This window comes from Lissotriton helveticus, chromosome 3_1 (assembly GCF_964261635.1).
Source record: "Lissotriton helveticus chromosome 3_1, aLisHel1.1, whole genome shotgun sequence".
NCBI lineage: Eukaryota > Metazoa > Chordata > Amphibia > Caudata > Salamandridae > Lissotriton > Lissotriton helveticus.
In genome coordinates, this window is record NC_136061.1 from 1,655,849,390 (window position 1) to 1,655,870,289 (window position 20,900).

The window sequence follows — 20,900 nt, forward strand, 5'->3', positions numbered from 1 at the left end:
TAATTGACCCTGGCGTAGGGTCTGTCAGACAGAGACTTGTTAAGCAAGAGTGGCGAAAGAATCGCAGTACTGCTGGACCTGGGCGGCACAATCTTAAACACTTATTCCTGTCATAGCTACCAAGGCATCTGGAACAGTGTGCCTGAGTGGTAGGCCAGATCGAAGCTGGGATAAGTGCCTGCTGGTGGTCCGTGTGCCCCACAAATGGACTGTGTGACCATGACATTGCCCAAGTGCGCCATAGGGGCAAGACAAGTCATGAAGACAGAGTGGCCAGAGAGGTGTCCCTGGGGAACCTCATGAAAAATTATGGTTGTCACATCAAGGAACTGTTTCCATAGATAGCGTTTGGCATCCACTGCACCCAAGAATCACATGGTGGCGTGTGACCATTGCACTCAAGAAGCGGCAAGTACTCGCATGAGTGCGGAAGTAACCACCAGCACGCCTTCGTGATCTGGGTCTACAGCCAACTGCCTTGAAGAGGGCCACCAACAGAAGCTGACCGCCTCCGCTCCTGCCGTGACTTTGAGTGACGCACTGCGGCAGCTGACACACAGCTCCCTGGAAGTCTGCAGTGTGTTTTCTGGAACTTCGTACTACAGTATGCAGCTGAGTGCTGCTCTTTCGAACTAGGTGAGAGACTGAGTACTAAGACCAAACAGGGGGAGGGTAATTGGGGTGGTGGCGGCACGAGCTGCACCTATAGATCTTACCTCGCACTGAACCGGATGAGAGGGCGAGACTCGGAGAAAGGGAGAACCCATGAAGGGACAGATGGAGGGGTAATTGGATTATTTAGCAAAGCTCCCTGAAAGCACAGAGTCTCACACCATAGGATCAGGCATTCTGTGTAGTGGACTTCTCTGTAGTAAAATACTTTTTTCTACAAAGAGAAGCACCTGGTTGGGCATTGATCTTATTGCGCCAAGGATGACCAGAGAGAGGTTTCCCGACAGGCAGTGCACCTGATCCCTCCCAACTTGGTGGCTTGGCGTCTGGGTCAAGCAGAGCGGGAGGAGGTGGCGTTCGGGGCTCGAGTTGGGGGGCTGGGAGCCCAGAAAGGCAGCGGGAGAAAGAAGAGACAGAGGAGAGAGGAAGAGCAGATCAATATAGACTTGGGACAGGCTGGAGGGCTGAGGGCCTATGGAGACACCGTCTTCACTCCCCCTCCTTTATCCAAGGCCAGCCCTAATCGGGAAGGCCCCTCTAGCGGAACACAATATCCCATTTTCTAGAGGCTTGGCAAGATGGAGGGCTTGGAAGCGTAATCTGTAAAGGTGGCATGTATAGAGAAGGGGGCATTCTACTCCACCTTGGGAGAGAAACCATAGGATAATATTAGAGATGGGAAAGCGCTCCCTCCCCAGGGACAACTCAACAACCATTCCAGCTGTGAGATAGAAGGTAGTAACTAGGCTTGGAATCCCACTAACACTCTATCAATCTGCTTGGAGACTGCCGGAGAGTACGCATGGATGTTGGTAGGAAACTTGATAGAACAAGGTGCATCTACTGCACCGAATCCCACTGTGTCGGACTTGGGAGGGTTGGAAATAAAGTTCTCTACATGTTTCAGCTTCTCTTAAAGGAAGCCCCAAAAACGAAACCAGCTTAAATTACCATGGTTAACAAATTGGAAGAAAAATTAGAAGCAATAGAGACCAAAATGATGGATCTGAATATCCGCCAGACAGAGATGGAGGAGAGATGATCTAATCTGGAGGATGTACTCACTAATCTTACTCAGATGGATCAGTATATACCGAATGAGATGAGAAATCTGGTTGGAAGGATTGAGAATTTAGAGAATCAATCTGGGAGGTCTAACCTGCATTTGTTTAGTATCCCAAAGAGATGGGATAGAGATTTGGAAATGGCAGAGGCGGTTTCTAATTTGATTTCTTCTTATGTGCTGAAAGAGCCTTTATCAGGTGTATCTGTAGCGAGAGCTCATAGAGTAACCTCACGAATGGTGCCAAAAGATGGGATAAAGTCTTGCACAATATTGGTGTTCTTTCAAGGCTTCCATATTCGGGGGAAAAGTCCTGAGATAAGCTATTCAATGTAAAATCCTAAATGTAGAGAAGGATTTCTCCTTCCAAATCTTCTCTGATGTGTCCTCTGAAACCTCTCCCTGATGGTTGGAGTTTGAGCAGATGATTGATACGTTTAAAGCAAGCTCAAGTAATCCAACGAGCCAAGCTGAAAGTCGTATGGGCTAGGTGCCTTCACATTTTTATGAAGTGCAAGAGGCAAAAAAGTTTCTCTTTCAGCTGGAAAATGAGGGAGGCCCAGGCTAGCTTGTAGAATGGGGTTAGTTTTTTTTTTATTAAAGGGACCCAGATGCTGAAGCTGCACCAAGTACCTAACCAGTGCACTGACTATATAGAGGGAAAGGGAGGGCTTGGCTTTCGGGGGATAGGTGTTTCTGTGGTTTTGTGTGAGCTTTGAGGGATTGGAGATGGCAGGTTGGGTGAGCTGATGAGGGCTGTAGGGGGGGGGGGGTCAGGAGGAGAGATGAGGGGTAGAGGCGGCCAAGGAAGGAAATTGGTTTGGTTGTACCAAAAGTGATGAAAAATATGACAAACGTGAGACACTAGCGGGGCTAGGGATAGAGACCCCTGTCATGATGGGGCTAACTGTAACATTATGGCAGTGCATTATGGATCCCTAGGTTCACCCAATCGTCCATCCAGCCCTGTTGCCCTCATTCTACCACTATTGTCCCCATAGCTGACTGCGTTATACCCAGCTCTGACTCCCTACCCCCACGCTCCCCCTTATCTCTCCTTACGGTCGCCCCTACCCTACTCCCCGTAGCCTCACGTTCCCTCCTTTCTGGTTCACCCAATCTTCCATCCAGCCCTGTTGCCCTCACCCAACCGCAACTGTCCCCCAGAGTTGACCGCGTTATCAACAGCTCTGACCCCCTACACCCAATCTCCCCCTTATCTCTTCGTACCGTCTCCCCCACCTCCTCCACGATCCCCGAGGTTCTCTCTCAACCACTACTAACCACTCATTCCCCAAACTGTATAAACTGCTCCGACCCTCTTATCTCGCAATCACCAAACTTCTCTGCCTCTCTCTCACCCACCTTTACTAAGGGTTCTCTCTCCCCCTACCCCCTCTGCCCCCTCCCCTCCCTCTGCCATCCTTAACCCCTAAACCTACTTCCCCCCTCCCTCTCCCCTCAATCCCTCTTTCATCCCTGACTCCCTACACTACTCCCACGCTCCCCCACCCCTCAATCCCCCAGTACCACCGCAATACCTCTGACTCCAGTATCGCCCACCCCTTGGATGCTCTATATCCCCTCCCCCCTCTTGTAATCGCCCCCTATACTCCCACAGCAACTCTTACATCTTCCCCGCTGACCACTCCCTCTCACACGCCCTTGCTCTCTCCTTCTACCCTTAATACACCTACTTCCACATCCTGTTCTATCCCTCCCCCTCCTTTAACTAATGATCTTATTAAACCCAATTCCCCAACCACTCCTATCTCCTTGATCCCTCCCTTCCCCACCATGAAACCTCCCACCAATCTTAACCCCCTTCTCCTCCCCCCCCTGGTTACCCCACCCTCCCTCTGCCTAATCCTAACACCTACTCTTCACTCCTCCCAAAAACGGTTGATCCACTCCACTCCTCTCTCCTTACACTTTCACTCCTTAATATTGAACTTCTCCTTTCGTCCCTTGTTTTAGATCTCTCCTCCCTCAGATCTGAAGTCTCACTCCTTACTCCCACTCTTCTGATCACGCACGCACATCTATCCCTTCATCTAACAGCGCATCATCACTCATCAGCTCCCCTTCTACTTCCCTCAGCAACAGCTCCCCTATTATTGGCATCATCGAGCATTCTTTTCATGACGCCCTCCTCCCTTCAAACTCCCTGACTTCACCCGAACCCATGGAACCCGCCAATGCAGCCCAACCCTATACGGCTGTCTTGATTTTCACTCCTCAACATGTTACAGACCCATTATCCTTGGAGGCTAACTTATCCCTGAACCCTCCCGTCTCCCCCCTTCCCTCCCCGCCCTCCAGTCCCCCGTTCCCTCAGTCTACTATCCCTGTCCTCCTAGGAACGAGTCGTCTCCCCCTTCACCCGACATCTCCTAGACCCCCTAAATAACTAACTTCTATCCTCCCTGATCCCCGTACGCAATCCCACGACACTGCACCCCTCTACTGCATGCTGATCAACTGCCGATCCGCATCCTGCCATGCGACCGATATTGCTGTAACCCTTCTTCATAAAAACATTGATATTGCATTCCTTACTGAAACCTGGCTCAACCCCCACTCGACTCCTATTATTGACTTGCTCATTCCTCCTGGTTATGCCATCATTAGGAAAGACAGAATAAAGCAAGCAGGAGGAGGCCTTGCCCCAATTCATAAAAAGGAACTGAATCTCACGCTAGTTCATCTCCAGGACCCTTCTTCCTTTGAATACCTTTGTGTTGATCTTACTGTTACGGACTCCCCCACCATTCGGCTACATACTATCTATCACCTCCCCCGGTAATCCCATCCTCTTCACCGATGAGCTGTCTGATCTTATCACTCAATCCTTGCTCACTCACTCTAAGAATCTCATTCTTGGCGACTTTAACATTCACTGGAATAATAACGATGATCCGTCTGTCATCCTCCTTAAAGATATCATGGACATTACTGACCTGACACAACTCTGCCAATCCCCGACTCACTCTAAAGGCGCCACCCTTGATGCCATTATGACAAGCAAGGATCTGGCTTCTCTTTCAACGATTCTTCCAGTCGACTGGTCTGATCATCACCTTATCCTCTTCACTATGAACTGCTCTATTCCCCTCCCCACTCCTACTGACACTTTACCCTTGAAGCATACTCGTAATCTTCACCTTATTCCCCCCGGCAAATTGGAATCCTCTATCAAATCCCGTTTTCTCCCCCCCCTCTCACAACACCTATGACCTAACTGAACATTACAATAATTCTATCCTTCAAGTGCTTGACCAAATTGCCCCAATCAAAATGAAACAACAAAAAAAAATTCCTCCCAAATCCTGGTTTAATTCTGACCTTAATAAAGAAAGACAGTCGGAACGCTCTTGGAGGAATCATCCCTCCCCCGATAACCTGACACTCCTTAGACACGCCAGAGCCAAATACAAGAAGCACATCTTCGTGAAAAAGCCTCTTTCTTCCGCACACAACTTGACCAGGCTAAAAACCGTCCCAGAGAACTCTTTAGCATTATAAAAAAACAAACCTCCTTTGGCCCCCCTAAAATAACAGCCACTATCGAAAGATGTGAAGAAATTGACAGCTTCTTTTCGAACAAAGTCAACTCTATTGAATTATCCTTCTCTTGTCCACCTCTCCCATCCCAATCTACCATCAGCCAACAACACCCCACTACCATTCCTACTTCACCATGCCCATCTGCCCCCCGTGCCACGACCCCTCTATACCCCCCCATCTCCACTCCACTCTGACCCTATCGCTAAGGACACCTTTACCAAAAACAATGCCTCCTGGAAGGAATTTCGGCCAGTTTCTGAATCTACTGTCCTCAATGTCATCTCTAAACTCAAACCATCTTCACACACCAATGACCCTCTGCCCGCCCAGTTTGTCCAGGAACTCAAACACATCATTGCCCCCATCTGGACCAATATCATCAATTCCTCCCCTGCCACGGGTTGCGTCCCATCATCCCTTCAACTAGGTCAAATCTCTCCCATCCTTAAAAACCCCACGCCGATCCTAATGACCAGAATAATCTACACCTTATCTCCAATCTTCCCTTCCTCTCCAAAGCCCTTGAAAAATGTGTACTTTTCCAGTTAGACAAACATATCACTTCCTTCAATCTCCTCGACATTTTCCAATCTGGTTTTAGAAAAGGTTGCAGCACAGAAACTGCCATGCTCAGTATCACTGATGACATTTATCGCTCTCTTGACAAAGGTGAATCCTCCCTCCTTATCCTCCTTGACCTCTCTGCGGCGTTCGACACTGTCCACCATCCCACCCTTCTTAATACTCTTAAAGACCCCTTTGGGTTCGAGGGCATTGTTCACCCATGGTTCTCCTCTTATCTCCAAAACAGATCCCAACAAATTAAACTCAGTCACTGCCTCTCCAAACCTCAACCTGTCTCACTTGGGGTCCCACAAGGCTCTATCCTTTCTCCTACCCTATTTAATCTATTCATGGAACCACTCACCCTCATCCTAAAACAAGCTAATATTAGTTACCACCTCTATGCGGACGACACACAACTATACTACAAGATCAAATCCCGCCATGACATCCTTCTCCTCAACGATACCTTGAATAAAGTCCAAGCCTGGTTCCATCTGAATCATCTCAAATTGAATCCCAAAAAAACTGAAGTCATTCTTTTCACCCCCAAAAACTGCTCTCTGCCCATCCAACTTTGGATCAATTACATCAATGCACTCAACTGCTCCCTCTCCACTTCTAACACTGTCACATCCTTGGGCATCAGCATTGATAAGAATCTTACTCTCATCCTCCACATTAAAAATGCTGTGAAAGGTGCTCTATTCTCCCTTCTCCACCTTAAAAAAATCAAACCTTTCATTCCAGCGGACGATTTCAAAATTGGTGTCCAATCTCTTGTACTTTCAAGACTTGGTTATGGTAACGCCACCCTTGCTGGCACCCCTAAAGTCCACCTTACCCCGATCAAATCTGTCCTCAACCTGGCTGCTAGACTCATCTCTGATTGTAAACGATTCGATCACATTTCTCCTATCCTCAAAAACCTTAACTGGCTCCCAATTGAAGGTAGATCCACCTTCAAGTTGGCATTACTCACAAAGCCCTTCACCAGAACACCCCCTCTTACCTCTCTGACAAACTACAAAAAGCTGGGTGCTCCATGTCCTTGAGAAGCACCAACGCCCTGATCCTCATCCCCCCGAGACTCAACTGTACTAAGACACAATCACGTGCATTCTCTGGTAGTGCCCCTATGATTTGGAACTCGCTCCCCAAAGATATTCGCTGCAACCCCTCCTACCCTCTCTTCAAAAAAAGACTCAAGGTGCTTCTTCTAAATAAATATTGGGGCACCTAAAGTCCCTATACTGATTCAGTCCTCACTTCATTCCCCTCAACTCACCCCGTCTCTCTTCTTTTCCTACTGCCTCCCCACCTTCTCCCTTTACCCTTTTCTCTCCTATCTTTCAATCCATCCTCATCCCCCCTACTTACCCCTAAGTTACTCCCTTTCCCAATCTGCTCTTCTAACTGATCCAATGCTAGTTTGTATTCACTCTGTAACTCTGTTCTACTTTGTTCCAGATGTTTATTTGTCTCTTATGTTTATTATTTGTTCTAGATGTGTACTTTTCTTATCTGTCTGTAAAGCGCTCTGAAACTCCTGGGTCCAGTAGCGCTATATAAAACCTTTTAAATAAATAAATAAAATAAGATGGTAATTAGTCTCAATGTTAATGGGCTTAATAAAAGTGTGTGGAGGGAAGATATTTTTGCTTGCTCCATTAATGTTAAGCCCAGAGTAATCTTATTGCAGGAGACTCATTGGATATGGGGAAGAGACCAACAAGGTACAGTTTCTAAGCACTGGGACTGCTAACTCCATCTAAAGAGGAGTAGCAATGTTGGTTAAAAAAAGAGCAGCAAATGAGATATCGACCACTTATCACAGATTATATGGGTCACTGGGAAATAATCCCAGTACATATAAACAATCATAAAGTTAACCTTGCTTCTTGCTGTGGCCCAGTAACTGATAACCCGATGCATTTATTGAAGTTGAAGTGGTAGTTAATATGGGGCGACTTTGGGTTTAGACTGTCCTAACCCTCGTAGGGTGCAAAGGAAGAGGCATCCCGAAAAGATTTTTAAAGATATTTCTCTCTGTTTGGGGGTGGTGTACTAGTGGCGGGTAAACAAGGCAGAAGCTAGGCCCTACACTTATTATTCTAAACGGTTTAACACTGCTTCTCGGATCGATATTTTTTATGACCTCTTTTCTTTCATTATTGTTGATATCTCTCACTGTGCTAGCGGCTTGCCAGATCATTGGGCGGTAGTGCTGAAATGTACCATCCTTATACTAAGCGGTACAAAAGGGGGTGGTGATGGACGGAGCACCTGAATCAATCAAACACTCACACCCAGTCAAAAGATCTGGGTTTAATCCATCACCGTTCTTTAGCCCACTCTGCCACCCCAGTTCAGACATGGCTATATGCAAATCAGTCTGACCCTGTGCCTCATGGGAACAGTCCAGCCCGAACTGCCAAGCCATGCCTTCCCTGGACCGAAAACAAGCTTCCCCATCATCCCATTTTGTATTGCTTTGTTATCCCTATACTAAGCAGCATTAAGAGTTGGGTGATGAATAAAGTAATTATTCTGAAAGAAGATGTGATAGATCTGATCACATTAGAGATCGTTTGCTTCTTCATTGCCAATGAGGCATCAGGAGATTTATCACTTAATTGAGAGGCTTTTAAATGTGCTATCAGGGGAATCCATATTTTTATACAAGCATTATGAAAGAAGTAAAAGAGGGACTAATTAGCCACCCAACTTGTACTCGAAAATACTTATAATTGGGGTATCAAGGGTCTAAACCCTATTGGAGTACGCACCCGCCAAAAATTTGGGATTTTAAAGAACAGAAAGAGGATGCTGAACCCTAAGTATTTGTGTTAGTTAACCAGCCACCCTTCAAGCAGAAGCAGATACAGCTGATCAGGCTCTAGGGTAATTCGCTTCAATAAATAGGTAGAATATTACAAAAGAAAGGATAAGGGATTTTTTTCCCTCGGAAACGCTTTGGTCAATAATCAGACCTTTCTGTAACAAGTCTATGTGGATGGGGTACATTTTTATTCTGGAGGGCAAAAGAGAGAGTTAACAGGTATTTGATCACCAGAATGAAGAACCAACAAACTGGGCAGTGCATGGAAATGGTAGAGGAAATTAAGTAAATCTTTAAAAAAAAAAAAAAAAAAACTTTTAACAACTTTATTTAGAATTTTAGTAGACAAAGGAGAACATGTACTCCCAGCGTATTATCTTTGGCTGAGACCAGGCCTACACGGATCCAGTACAAGACCAGGAATTTATATATTGACCGTCACGTAGATTGTCATGGAGGATACTAATTGAATTTTCTTTGACATTGGAACTACCTTACCTAGGATGCATCCACGCGAAGAACGTTATTGGTCTCCTTAATACAATAAGTTGGGCAAGACATCTTCTTTAATGGCACGGCTGTGCTATGAGCTTGACTCTTTTAGAGACAACAAGCCCATACCAAGTAGATGATTTCGACGAAACGTGTTGGCTACTGGGAAGAATCAGTTTTGTAAACGAGCAAAATAAATGACTTGTGGAGTTCAATAACTTGAATAATTATTGACAAGTGTAGTTCGAAATGTAAATGAATGTACTAACTAAAAGGTTTATTGTGATTACGAACAGAACGTTTACACCATCAATGTGTGCCAATTGGATTTTTAAGAATATGTATAGGATCCTGCTTAGGGTTCCTATTATGAATGAAGGGTGAACATTCCTCCTTTGTGTGCACCATTACTACATATATTTTTTCGTATTTGGTATAATGTGTTCATCATCAGATGAACACTGAGGGAACCCCCGTCTTTCACCCTTCCTTAGTTGTAACTATTTCAGAGGGAGGTTGAAGAGATTATAAGGTAGCTTCCCAATGGTAGAGCACCCGGGAGGACATATTCAGCTCTGAGTTTTGTATAACATTTATATCCATTTTAAAGGGCCCCATGACTATCATTTTTAATCATCTGCTCGCTAGTGGTCGGGCACCTAATTCATTTCAGAAAGGGGTTATGGTGAGTTTTTTTTTTGTTATAACTTTTTTATTATAATAAAACATCAACAAGCAAACAAGGCAATATAACAATAGTGCAACCATTAGGCATGTGCTCAAGGAGGACGGGAGATACACGATAACAGAATACAAAAGTCGTCGATTACAGGTAAGGGGGGGTTGGAGGTGAGAATTGCAAATCAACCATAAGATACACCACATCATAGCAGGAATGCCGGGTCAGGGCGATTGGGGAAGACTAGAGATCTCTGTGAGTGGGTGCGTACATATATCTCCCCGGTACGAGTTCCACTGGTTCCAAATTTTCCCCCATTTTCGGGGTCTACCTCTCGCCACATACACCGTTTTCTCTCTGAACATGCACCAGTCCATATTCTCATTCCAGGCAGTCACTGTAGGGGGCCTCTGGGACCCCCATAATTGTGCAATATCTCGTTTGGCTATCATATTGGCAAGAGTCGCCCATCGAAGCTGTGACACATCATAATCATTCGGTCCCCATACATTCAATAGACATTGCCGGGCTTCCGGCATCATCACAATACCCGTTACCTCACTCATCACATCATGTATACAGTTCCAAAAACGCACCACCTCAGAGCATTCCTAGATTATATAAAGAAAGGTGCAGAGGAGACCACAACCACGCCTACATAAGCCATCCGGGGAATAGCCCATATGGATCAGGCGGGGGCCGGTGACATAGACTCGATGGAGGATCTTGAGCTGGACCAGGCGGAGGCGGGCCAGAATCGCAACCTCCCTGGGAGAGGAGATCGCGGATTGCCAGTCCTCGTCGTCTAATTCAATACCAGTAGCAATCCAGGTGTCCCTAAGGCGGTCAAGCAAGCTCCACCGGTCATTAATCATCTTTTTATAAAACAATGAAATGGTGCTATCCGGCACATGACCATCCAATATACGATCTTCGAGGGGGGAGGATTCCGGAACGTCACTACCCACAGGAAAAACTGAATTCAAGGCATGACGTACTTGAACATAACGAAAGAATTCCCTATCACTCAGCTGATATTCCACTTGCAAGTCCGAAAAGGTCTTTACCCCGCCCTTAACCCAGAGATCACGTACTTTACTAATACCGATCGTATCCCATTTGTCAAACCCCTTTGTCTTCCACAGACAACCCAATTTTGCGGAGGCATAAAGCGGAGTTGCACGGTTAATCTATCTCTCCAGCCCATAGCCGCATTCGCGCTATGCCATACACGCACGGCTATAGCGGTAGGTCCTGAGAGTTGTAAATGGGAGGATCCCGAATAAAGCGCCCTGTTATAGTCACCACCCGGTAGCAGCCACCTATCCATTTCAAACGCTGGATTCAGCGCCGGACCATACATCCCATGGTTGATGGCAGCAAGTTGGGAGGCCCAATAATACCGTCGAATATCCGGAAGTGCTATGCCGCCATCATACCAGGGAAGCGTTAACTTTGAAAGAGCAATGCGCGAACGTCCGTCCCATATCAATTGCCTCTGCAAGGATTCTACCTCTCGGAAGTACTTCGACTGAATCACATCAAAACTGTTCTGGAGTGCATATAGAAATCGCGGTAAGGACATCATTTTAAAAAGGGCCGCACGCCCCAGCGGAGACAACGGTAATTTACGCCAGCTCACTACATCCGAGCGCAAACGTTGGAGTGGGGGGAGTAGATTACGTTCATAGCGAACCGCAGGGTCCAGCGAGATAAACACACCCAAGTATTTAAAACCAGACTGCGACACCTGGATGGGGCATCCCCGCGGCAGAAGGGGACACCACCCGCGAGCACATAAATATAGGATTTTGATCAGTTGATAACAAGGCCCGAGTTCTCCCGGAAGGAGTTAAGCACGTCGAACAACACATTAAGCGATTTTTGGGGAGACGTGAGGTACAATAAAATATCATCCGCGTATAATGAAATACGATCTTCAAAGTCCGGAGTCCAATATATACCCCTCATAGAGGGTTCCCACCGTAGCCAAGCAGCGAGTGGCTCCAACGCAAGAGCAAAGAGAAGCGGGGATAACGGACAGCCCTGCCGCGTGCCTCTCCCAAGAGCAAAGGGCATGGAGACCCGACCATTAACCACTACCTGCGCCAGTGGCGTCTCATACAGGAGTTTAACCCAACTAATAAAGCCAGCGCCGAAACCGAACTTGGCGAGTGTGGCCCAAAGATACGGCCATTCGATTGTGTCGAAGGCCATCGTGGCATCCAAGGACGCCAAGATGGCCGGTTCACTCAATGTCGCTGCCCTTGCGAGAACACCATGCAAACGCCGCAAATTCAATGCTGTGTTACGATGTGGGATAAAGCCCGACTGGTCCGGATGAATCAGATCACTGATCACTGTAATCAGGCGGTTAGCGAGTAACTTGGCAAGAATCTTAGGCTCAGCATTCAGGAGCGAAATAGGTCTGTAAGACGCGCAACGATCCCGTGGCTTGCCTTCCTTGTGGATCACCACAATGGTCGCAAGACGCTAATCCCGAGGGAGGGAGCCAGTTTCTCGTGCAGCCAAAATGATATCTCGGAGATATGGCGCTAGTGTATCAGGGCGCAGTTTATAGAGTTCGATGGGAAGGCCATTGGGACCCAAGGCCTTTCCGGAGCGAATAGAGCGCACCGCAAGAGCTACCTCATCCACCGAGGGTGCGGCATCCAAACAGTCCCGATCAGACTCTGACAAACAAAGTAATGCGATATCCCTAAGTAACAACTGAGAATCCTCCTCGTGCCTGTCAGACACCGAGGTATAAACCTGTTATGTTATGTTATATATTTCTTATAACGCGCACTGCTAGTCGGGACTGTCCTGGCGCGGGAGAAGATTCAAGTGTCAGAAATAAAAAAGAGATAGCAAGAGAAAGCATGTGGATTACGTGACTTGCCTGAATAAAAAGATTTTTAGGTGTTTTTTAAAGTATGCAAGGTTTGTCGTGTGTCTCAGATGGTCAGGGAGGCTGTTCCATAACTGGGCGGCTCTGACCGTCATGGATTTTCCCCCTAGACGAGCTCTCTTAAATCTGGGAGTGACCAGGTGTCTGAGGGAGGCAGATCTCAATTGTCGCGGGGGATGATAAAAGGCAAACCTGACACTGAGGTATGGTGGGCATGGACCGTGTAAGGCCTTGAAGGCCAGTGTTAAGATTTTGAAGCGCACTCTGAGAGCAACTGGGAGCCAATGAAGTTCCGCAAGTTGTCTCCGTACACTACGGCATCTGGGGATGTTAAATAGAAGCCTCACTGTTGCGTTCTGGACTACTTGAAGTTTGCGAAGCAGGAAATCGGGGGCGCCCACATATAATGCGTTGGCGTAGTCCAGACGCGAGAGGATGAGTGCTCTGGCCACTGTTTCCTTCGCTTCCTGGGGAAGAAGTGGAAAGAACTTCCGGAGGGTAGTAAGAGTCCCATAACAGGTTCCCGCCAATCGCGAGATCTGATCTCGGAAGCACAGATCGACGCCAAACCAGATCCCTAGGTTTTTTGCAACTCCACAGTTTCCAGAAGGGCACGGCAATCCAGTGGGCCAGATGGATTCCTTAAATCCCACTGGGAATTGGCCATACAGGAGAATCTCCGACTTGTCCTCATTGCATTTGAAGCTGGGTGTCATCGGCGTAGGCCATTATTTTTGCACCCAGACTCTCTGCAAGATATACCAGGGGGGTCAAGTATACATTGAAGAGCAGGGGGCTTAGAGTCGACCCTTGGGGGACTCCAGTGTCCACCTTGCTAATCGATGACTGGTAGGGGGGGAGCCAGATTTGTTGTGACCGGTCCGTGAGAAAGGACTTGACCCATTTGAGAGCCGCGCCAGTGATGCCAATATCCTCCAGCCTAGAGATCAGCTGGGCATGAGGAACCGTGTCGAACGCGGCAGAGAGGTCCAATAAAATTAGGGCCGCTCTGCCGCCCCCGTCCAAACAGTCCCTGATAGCCTCAGTGACCTCCACTAGCGCGGTCTCGGTACTAAAAGAGGAGCGGAAGCCTGACTGGGCCGGGTGTAATGCACCAGTAGATTCCACAAACCTCTCAAGTTGGGGAAAAGCCACTTTCTCACAGACTTTGGCTAATGCTGGGAGCAGGGAAATGGGTCTATAGTTAGAGGCAACCAGGGGGTCTGCGGAAGGTTTTTTAATTAGTGGGAGAAGTTTGGCTTGTTTCCACTGAGATGGTACGTTACTTGTTAAAAGGGATTCGTTGACCAGGTCAGTGACTACCGGTGCAATAACTTCAGCCACTCCACTCAGAACTCTGGCCGGGCAGGGGTCCGCCGGGGAACCTGATTTCAGCGCCTTCAGAATAGCCAAGACATCCTTCACCTCAACCTCTATGAAAGAGCACATCACTTCTTTGGTCTTTATGCTATTAGAAGGAATGAGGGGGAGGGGGAAGGTGTCCTGTTCTTGTGTGGCCTGGGCAGGTGAAGGATGGGCAGAGCCAATGATCTTAAGGCTGTCTTGAATTTTCTTTATTTTGTCAATAAAGTAAGTGGACAGTTTTTCACACCACTCCTCCGAGGGGGGGGCTACCTGAGTTTCTGCAACCGGGGACGTGAAACTTTTTACTATGGCAAATATTTCTTTACTATTGTTTTTGGCTTTAAGAATCCTATCTGCATAGTAATCTCCCTTGGCTTTCTTAATTGCAGCATAGTAATCTTTTTGCCCTGCTCGGAGTTTTGCCTTAGCTAACGGGCAATACTCCCTTCTCCACAATCTTTCCAACATTTTACAGTTTATTTTTAGACTTTTAAGCTGATCCGTGTACCAGGGGGAAGCCGGGGTGGCTCGTGGGCGAATATTCGCTTTAGTATGCGATAACCGGCTTGCAGCGGTGCTGATCCATGACGAGAAGTTCTCGACCGCTTCTTCGAGATTTCCCGACTTATCCGGCAGAGTGTGGGATAGGGAGGTTGCCAGAGCTGGGATACTAATCCTAGGGGGGAAGGGGATCTGTTGTTTATCAGCTGTGACGCGAGCCCTATCCGTTGCCCAGGAAAAGTGTACCAAGAAATGGTCCGACCATGTAACTGGGGAAGGAGTTTCGATGGTAACACCAAAATTGGAATAGACCAAGTCAAGGCAGTGCCCTCCACGATGGGTAGTATCCGGCCCTTGCATTTTAAGCTGTGCTAAGGTGCATAATTCCACAAGGTCACTAACCCCAGGGGCTGTAGGGACGTCCGCGTGTATGTTGAAGTCCCCCAGGAGCAGAAACCTAGGGAAATAATAATATATAATAATAATAAACCTCTCGGAAATAATCAGCAAAGCATTCAACAATGTCAACAGGGTCTGTCACACGCACACCATCCGAATTCTCAATCACAGGAATCACACGACTCGCTCTCTCCTTCCTGTCCAGCCAGGCAATCAATTTTCCTGCCTTGTCGCCCACATCATACAGTCGTCCCTGCTGTTCCCTACTCATCATCTTGGCCGCATCAGTAACTAAGTTTTTGTATTCTAATTGCTTAAGATTGAGGATATGCAATGCGTCTCGAGTAACGTTTCGCTCCAATGCACTCTCTAACTCAGTAATTTCTGTCTTGAGACGAACAACTGCCTCATTTTTACATTTCTTGGCACACCCAATCAAAGACAATGCCTGTCCCCTGATAACAGTCTTGAAAGCTTCCCACAATGAAACAGGCGAGGAGACGGATCCCACGTTTTCAGCAAAATACAAATCTAATGATTTAATCAATTCAGTACGGGTTTTGGGGTTAAGAAGATACCAGGGGTTAATCGGGGCCACCCTCCCTTCAGCGCCTGTGTTCAGGTTAAAATGAAACCAGAGAGGGGAGTGGTCCGATATACCCCGAGCTAGGTGTCTAATCTCTCCAATCGAAGAGGACTGGGCCGCCGGCACCAGGATATAATCTAATCTAGAAAGACTACCATGTGCGCCCGAGTGGAAAGTGAACTGCGTCTGCTCTGGATGCATAAGCCGCCAACAATCCACAAGCCCCAATGTCTCCAAAAATACACCCAACCAGGACTGCGCAGCTGTAAGGTCTCTGGGTGGATAGCGATCCACTCTGCCAGAGACGACTGAGTTAAAATCACCACCTAGTATCAGAACACCCTCCGGGAGACCCAAAACCATCCGCCCCAAGTCTGCAAATGTTGTGGATTGTAAGCGAGGAGGAACGTACACCGATACTAATGAAACTGTTCTCCCCTCCCACCTTCCTACAAGTGCAACATATCGACCCCTAGTGTCAAGAACCACGTCATCAACCTCGAGGGGGAGTGAGGTCTTAAGCAATATACCCACCCCTCTAGAACTAGAAGTAAATCCATAATGAGCAACAAGACGATAACCCCGCCTGTTAAGAGCGTAGCAAGTATTCCCAATCAAATGTGTCTCTTGTAGCAGTACAACATCGGGCGAGAGGCGCCGCAAAAGCTGCATAACCACCCCTCTCTTTATCTGATCTCCCAACCCATTTACATTCCAGCACAGTAGCTTCAACCCCCTACCCCCCATCCAAACCCACGATGAACTCCCATCTCAGGACGAGCACCACACCCATGTCCGAAGTCGTAACAGTTAGTTGCCTTAAGAAAAAGAGAACAACCCCCACACATTTCCCCCCCTCCCCCCAATGATACCCAACACAACTCCTCCCCACCCTGCACCCCTGTACAGACTCAGAAGTCACCCCAATTTGCAGTGTGCCTGTCGCCCTAGCAAAAAAACAACAACTAATCTACACAAAGAAACCCCAGAGGAGGAAAGGGTCCCTCCGTCCCCGCCACCCTCCAGGATACACATAGAACGATCAAAGAAGTCAGTGAGCCGCAGCTGTCCACGGTGGATAGTGTTCAGGACTCAGGCATCATTGTCATTCTTGGTTCATTAGGCCCCCCTCAGCGCCACCAGTGTGGTCTCGGCCAGCACGACGAGCAGGCAAAGTGTCCAACCAATCACTCGTTTCCTCAGGCCGGACAAAAAAGAATGTCCGATCGTCGTATTCCACACGCAGCCGGGCCGGGAACAACATCGCATATTTCAACTCCATGTCTCTAAGCCGCCGTTTCACCCCTTGAAATCCCATTCGTTGCTTCTGAACCGACTGGGAAAAGTCCGGATAAAAGTTCACCGCAGCGTTTTCGAACTGTGTAGGACCACTTGTCCGTGCAGCCTGCAAGATGGCGTCGCGGTCCCTGAAGTTAAAGATTCTTGCGATGATTGGACGGGGGGGGGAAACCGGGCTTTCCCTGTCCCCCCGGCACCTTGTGTGCACGTTCAACCGCGAAGAATTTGCTCAAGCCCTTGGGTGCGAGATGATTGAGGATAAGGTCCTTTACTCGAAGATCAGTAGAGAGTGAACTAGAGTTCTCCGGGACCCCAATAATACGCATGTTGTTGCGTCGTGCACGGCCCTCAAAATCCTCCAAGGGACGAGCAAAGAAGTCATTAGCAGCTCTCAGATTGCGTACTTCTGTTTGCAAGTCGGACATATCCGTCGTGAGGCTGGATGTCTTTAGATCAAGAGACTTCACCTTCTCGTTTGTCTTAGCCAGATCTGTTCTGATTAGATTGACATCAATGGCCACCGTATCCAGTTTCAGGGCCAGGGCTTCATATTGTTGGCCGATAGAAGACTTGATGCCAGCAATGGCGCCCATTACGTCCTGTAGCGTTAAGTCCGCCGACATAGCAGGATCGTCGATAGCCTCCTCCCAGATCTAAGGTGTGCAACCGGGGGATCCTTTAGGAAGTGTGTAGCGGTCCATGACATTCGTCTGGGCTGAGCCTCCTCGGAAGTATGGAACGATGTAAGAAACCAAAGAAGGCCAAAAAACGGTAGCCAGAGCACTCGTGCTCTCCCGCCTGGACTATGCAAATGCCCTTTACATCGGGCGCCTGACTTTCTGATTAGAAAGTTACAGGTAGTCCAGAATGCGACGGTGAGACTCCTTTTTAACATTCCAAGGAGGCTCAGCGTTCGCAAGCAACTGAGGGAGCTTCATTGGCTTCCAGTGGCCCAAAGAGTGCGTTTTAAGGCTCTGGTACTCGTTTACAAAGCCCTGCATGGACCTTGTCCATCCTACCTCGCAAAAAGATTTGCCTTTTACCAGCCAACCCGTCAGCTGCGATCTGCCTCCCGAAGGCAGGTGGTTGTCCCCAGATTTAAGAGAGTTCGCCTGGGGGGGCAATCTCTGACGGTATGGGGAGCTCAGATGTGGAACGCTCTTCCGGATGTTCTAAGAAATTCCCCCAATTTGATCAATTTTAAAAAACTGTTAAAAACCCACCTTTTTTCACATTCCGAATAGCTGTCTTCTCGATCACTCTGACACCGCTTCCTCACCGCGCCAGGACAGTCTCGACTAACAGAGCGCGTTACAAATCAATATATAACATATAACATAACATAATTTGCCATGTATTTATTTCTGTTTGGGGTGGAAACATGTTATATTAGCAGGCATATGCTTTCGGATTGATGTATTGTCATGAATACTCCTGAAATAACTGCATTAAAATGAATAAATAGTCTACAATAAAAAAAGGTAGTATTGCGTTGCTGCTTAGGGGAAGAGGTGGCGGTATTAAATCCCAAGTACCCCCAGTGAATCGAAGGGCATTTTGCTGCTTTAGATGTCACTAAAGACACCGGATGTGAGGGGCCATTTAATGAGGGCGTATTTAGGAGACTTTAGACTGTGTGGTTGCCTCAGTTGGAAGAAGACGTCGAGGTTTTGACTTTGTTGAATGTGGAAGAGCAGCGATCGAAGATGAAGCTGGGTTTAAGGTGAATGGTGTCCGTGTACAGATGTGTCTCTGCAGACCAGTTGTTTAGGCATAAATAGCAAAAGCTATTACTAATAATGAGTCAAGGGATGAGGGGTGGGGACAATAGAGAACAGCTTGCAATGTTTTCCTAGTTTTAAAGTTTACCAGAGTTCACAGAATTGCTTTCAATTAACAATCCACGCATCTTAATTCATTTTCTCCCAAAAAAAGAATGTAATATCAAATATTTCTTTAGTATTTGAAATTAACTTGGTCTTGTTTGCTTTCCAGGCAGATTCGAGATTAAAAGCCATCAATGCAACGTTTAGAGTGAAGAACCCTGACAAGTAAGGCATAGACTTAATCCGATAAAATATCGTGCAAGAACGATGGTTTATTTTGCAACTTTAAGGTACCTCGTTTTTCAACAAAATAACCTATGATGGCAAATAAAGCATTGCCATATTACTTTATGCAGTAGTCTCATCTTGAAAAAAGAAAATATAGATAACACTGTGCACTCCGTTACACGGCTTCCATACAGACAAGGGAAAACAAACATTAATTTGCATCTGTTCTTTCTTTCCTGTGATACATGCTACCATGTACAATTTTACTGAAAAAAGCGATTGAATTATAGTGATTCCCCTAGTGATAGTAAATGTGTGAAGGGGCTGAGTGATGCTGTGGATGCGTTGAGAAAGTGAATGCTAGTGGTTTTATATGAGCAGAGGCTAAATTAGTGTGGATGAATAAGTGGTGCCACTGAATCTCTCATGTCGCCATTGATGTCACTGCATGAAACATGGACATTGTCATGTGAACATCGTCATGCCATTTAATCTACATGAAATACTTAATAATGTTTGTGTTCGCCGTTTTGGGCATTTTCTTTATGAAAAGTGCTATGAGAAATGTAAGGCTGTGGCATCTGAGATGAGCTTAGTTTTCCAACTTTTTTGGTAAAAATAGTCATTAAAATGGAAATAGAAATCTTAACGAAATGAATCTCTCTTGTACAGGGAAACCTTCTTATACACCCTCAAAATGTTAAAAGTTTCGCACTCAACAGTAAAGTCTGTAGGATTCAAATTGAGAATAGTCTTTGTATATTCGTCGAAAAATTTCCAAGGCAATGTAGTTTCTTTTTTTCAAATAAGTTCTTTATTGGTTTTTCTTTCATGTAAAGACAAGCCAGCCAGACAAAATCAAGTAGACGACCCGTTTCGTCCCAAAGGGACTTCTTCAGGGAGTTCACGTGGCTTGATAACCAAATTTCCGTCCATGCGTCTGCTTCAAAGAGTTGAAAAGACTTTTGAACTCTTTGAAAACTAGGTGATAATTTGAGAATACTTTTTAAGTGAGAATTGTTGCATACATGAAGGGAGGAAGAGTGATGGAGTAGTAGTTGGAGATAGTTTTTCAATTTAAAAACATGTGTTGACAAAGTCAATAGGTCTCGCCTTTGAAACCTTTTGGCTTTGCAGCATCGTCAAAATAACAAAGTGCAATGGTGGTTCTGCCATTCCACTTAACACCATCAGTGCTGCAGCAATCCCCCCTCTGTGCTGACCATCGTTTATTCCCATTGTTCATGACGAGCTCAGCTCGTCATGAGCACACAAGCAGTGTACTGCATGACGAGCTGAGCTCGTCATGAGCATCAAAGGGGTTAAGCGCACATGCATCAGAACCCTGGTGTTGATGGGGCTGTGGGGTAACGGAGCCGCGGGTGGGGAGCAAAAAGGGAAAAGCAGAACATTGAGGTTGGGGGAGGAGGAGAAGGAAGCACAAGATGGAGAGAACACCACAGGAGCACATGGGTGAGAGAAAAATCCTGAAGTCATGTTGCCCTCCCACGGATGTTTGAGTCTACCGCCCCTTATCTATGTTAAATGTGGACTATAAGACTATAAGATCCTTAGTCACATACTAGCAACTCTTCTCCTTCAACACATGCCACCATGATCCACACCAATCAAATGGGTTTTATCCTAGGGCGTAATACCATGATCACTATTCGTAGGATTCTCTTGATTACGAATGATGACTCTGTGGACAAGAGAACAGCAGCAGTTATGACAATAGACATAGAAAAGACCTTTGACAGCCAGTAGAACCATATGTGTCTTTTGTCCGGTAGGTCAGGGTTCCAGACAGGGGTGCCCCCTCTCTCCACTACTGTTTGCCATAGCGGTGGAACCACTGGTATGCTGCACAGGTACATTTTATTGTGGATTAGAAATTAGAGGACAC

The 20,900-nt window shown here is 46.8% G+C and overlaps 1 protein-coding gene across 2 annotated transcripts in view; it reads left to right on the forward strand.

Annotated features, from left to right (window-relative positions):
• SNX4 (sorting nexin 4) overlaps window positions 1–20,900 on the forward strand; it is a 480,207-nt gene that overhangs the window by 182,382 nt on the left and 276,925 nt on the right. For both annotated transcript variants that reach the window (XM_078682437.1, XM_078682436.1), the window contains one exon: window positions 18,936–18,991. In XM_078682437.1, the coding sequence (XP_078538563.1) occupies window positions 18,936–18,991 (56 nt within the window). The remainder of the gene's footprint in view (window positions 1–18,935; window positions 18,992–20,900) is intronic.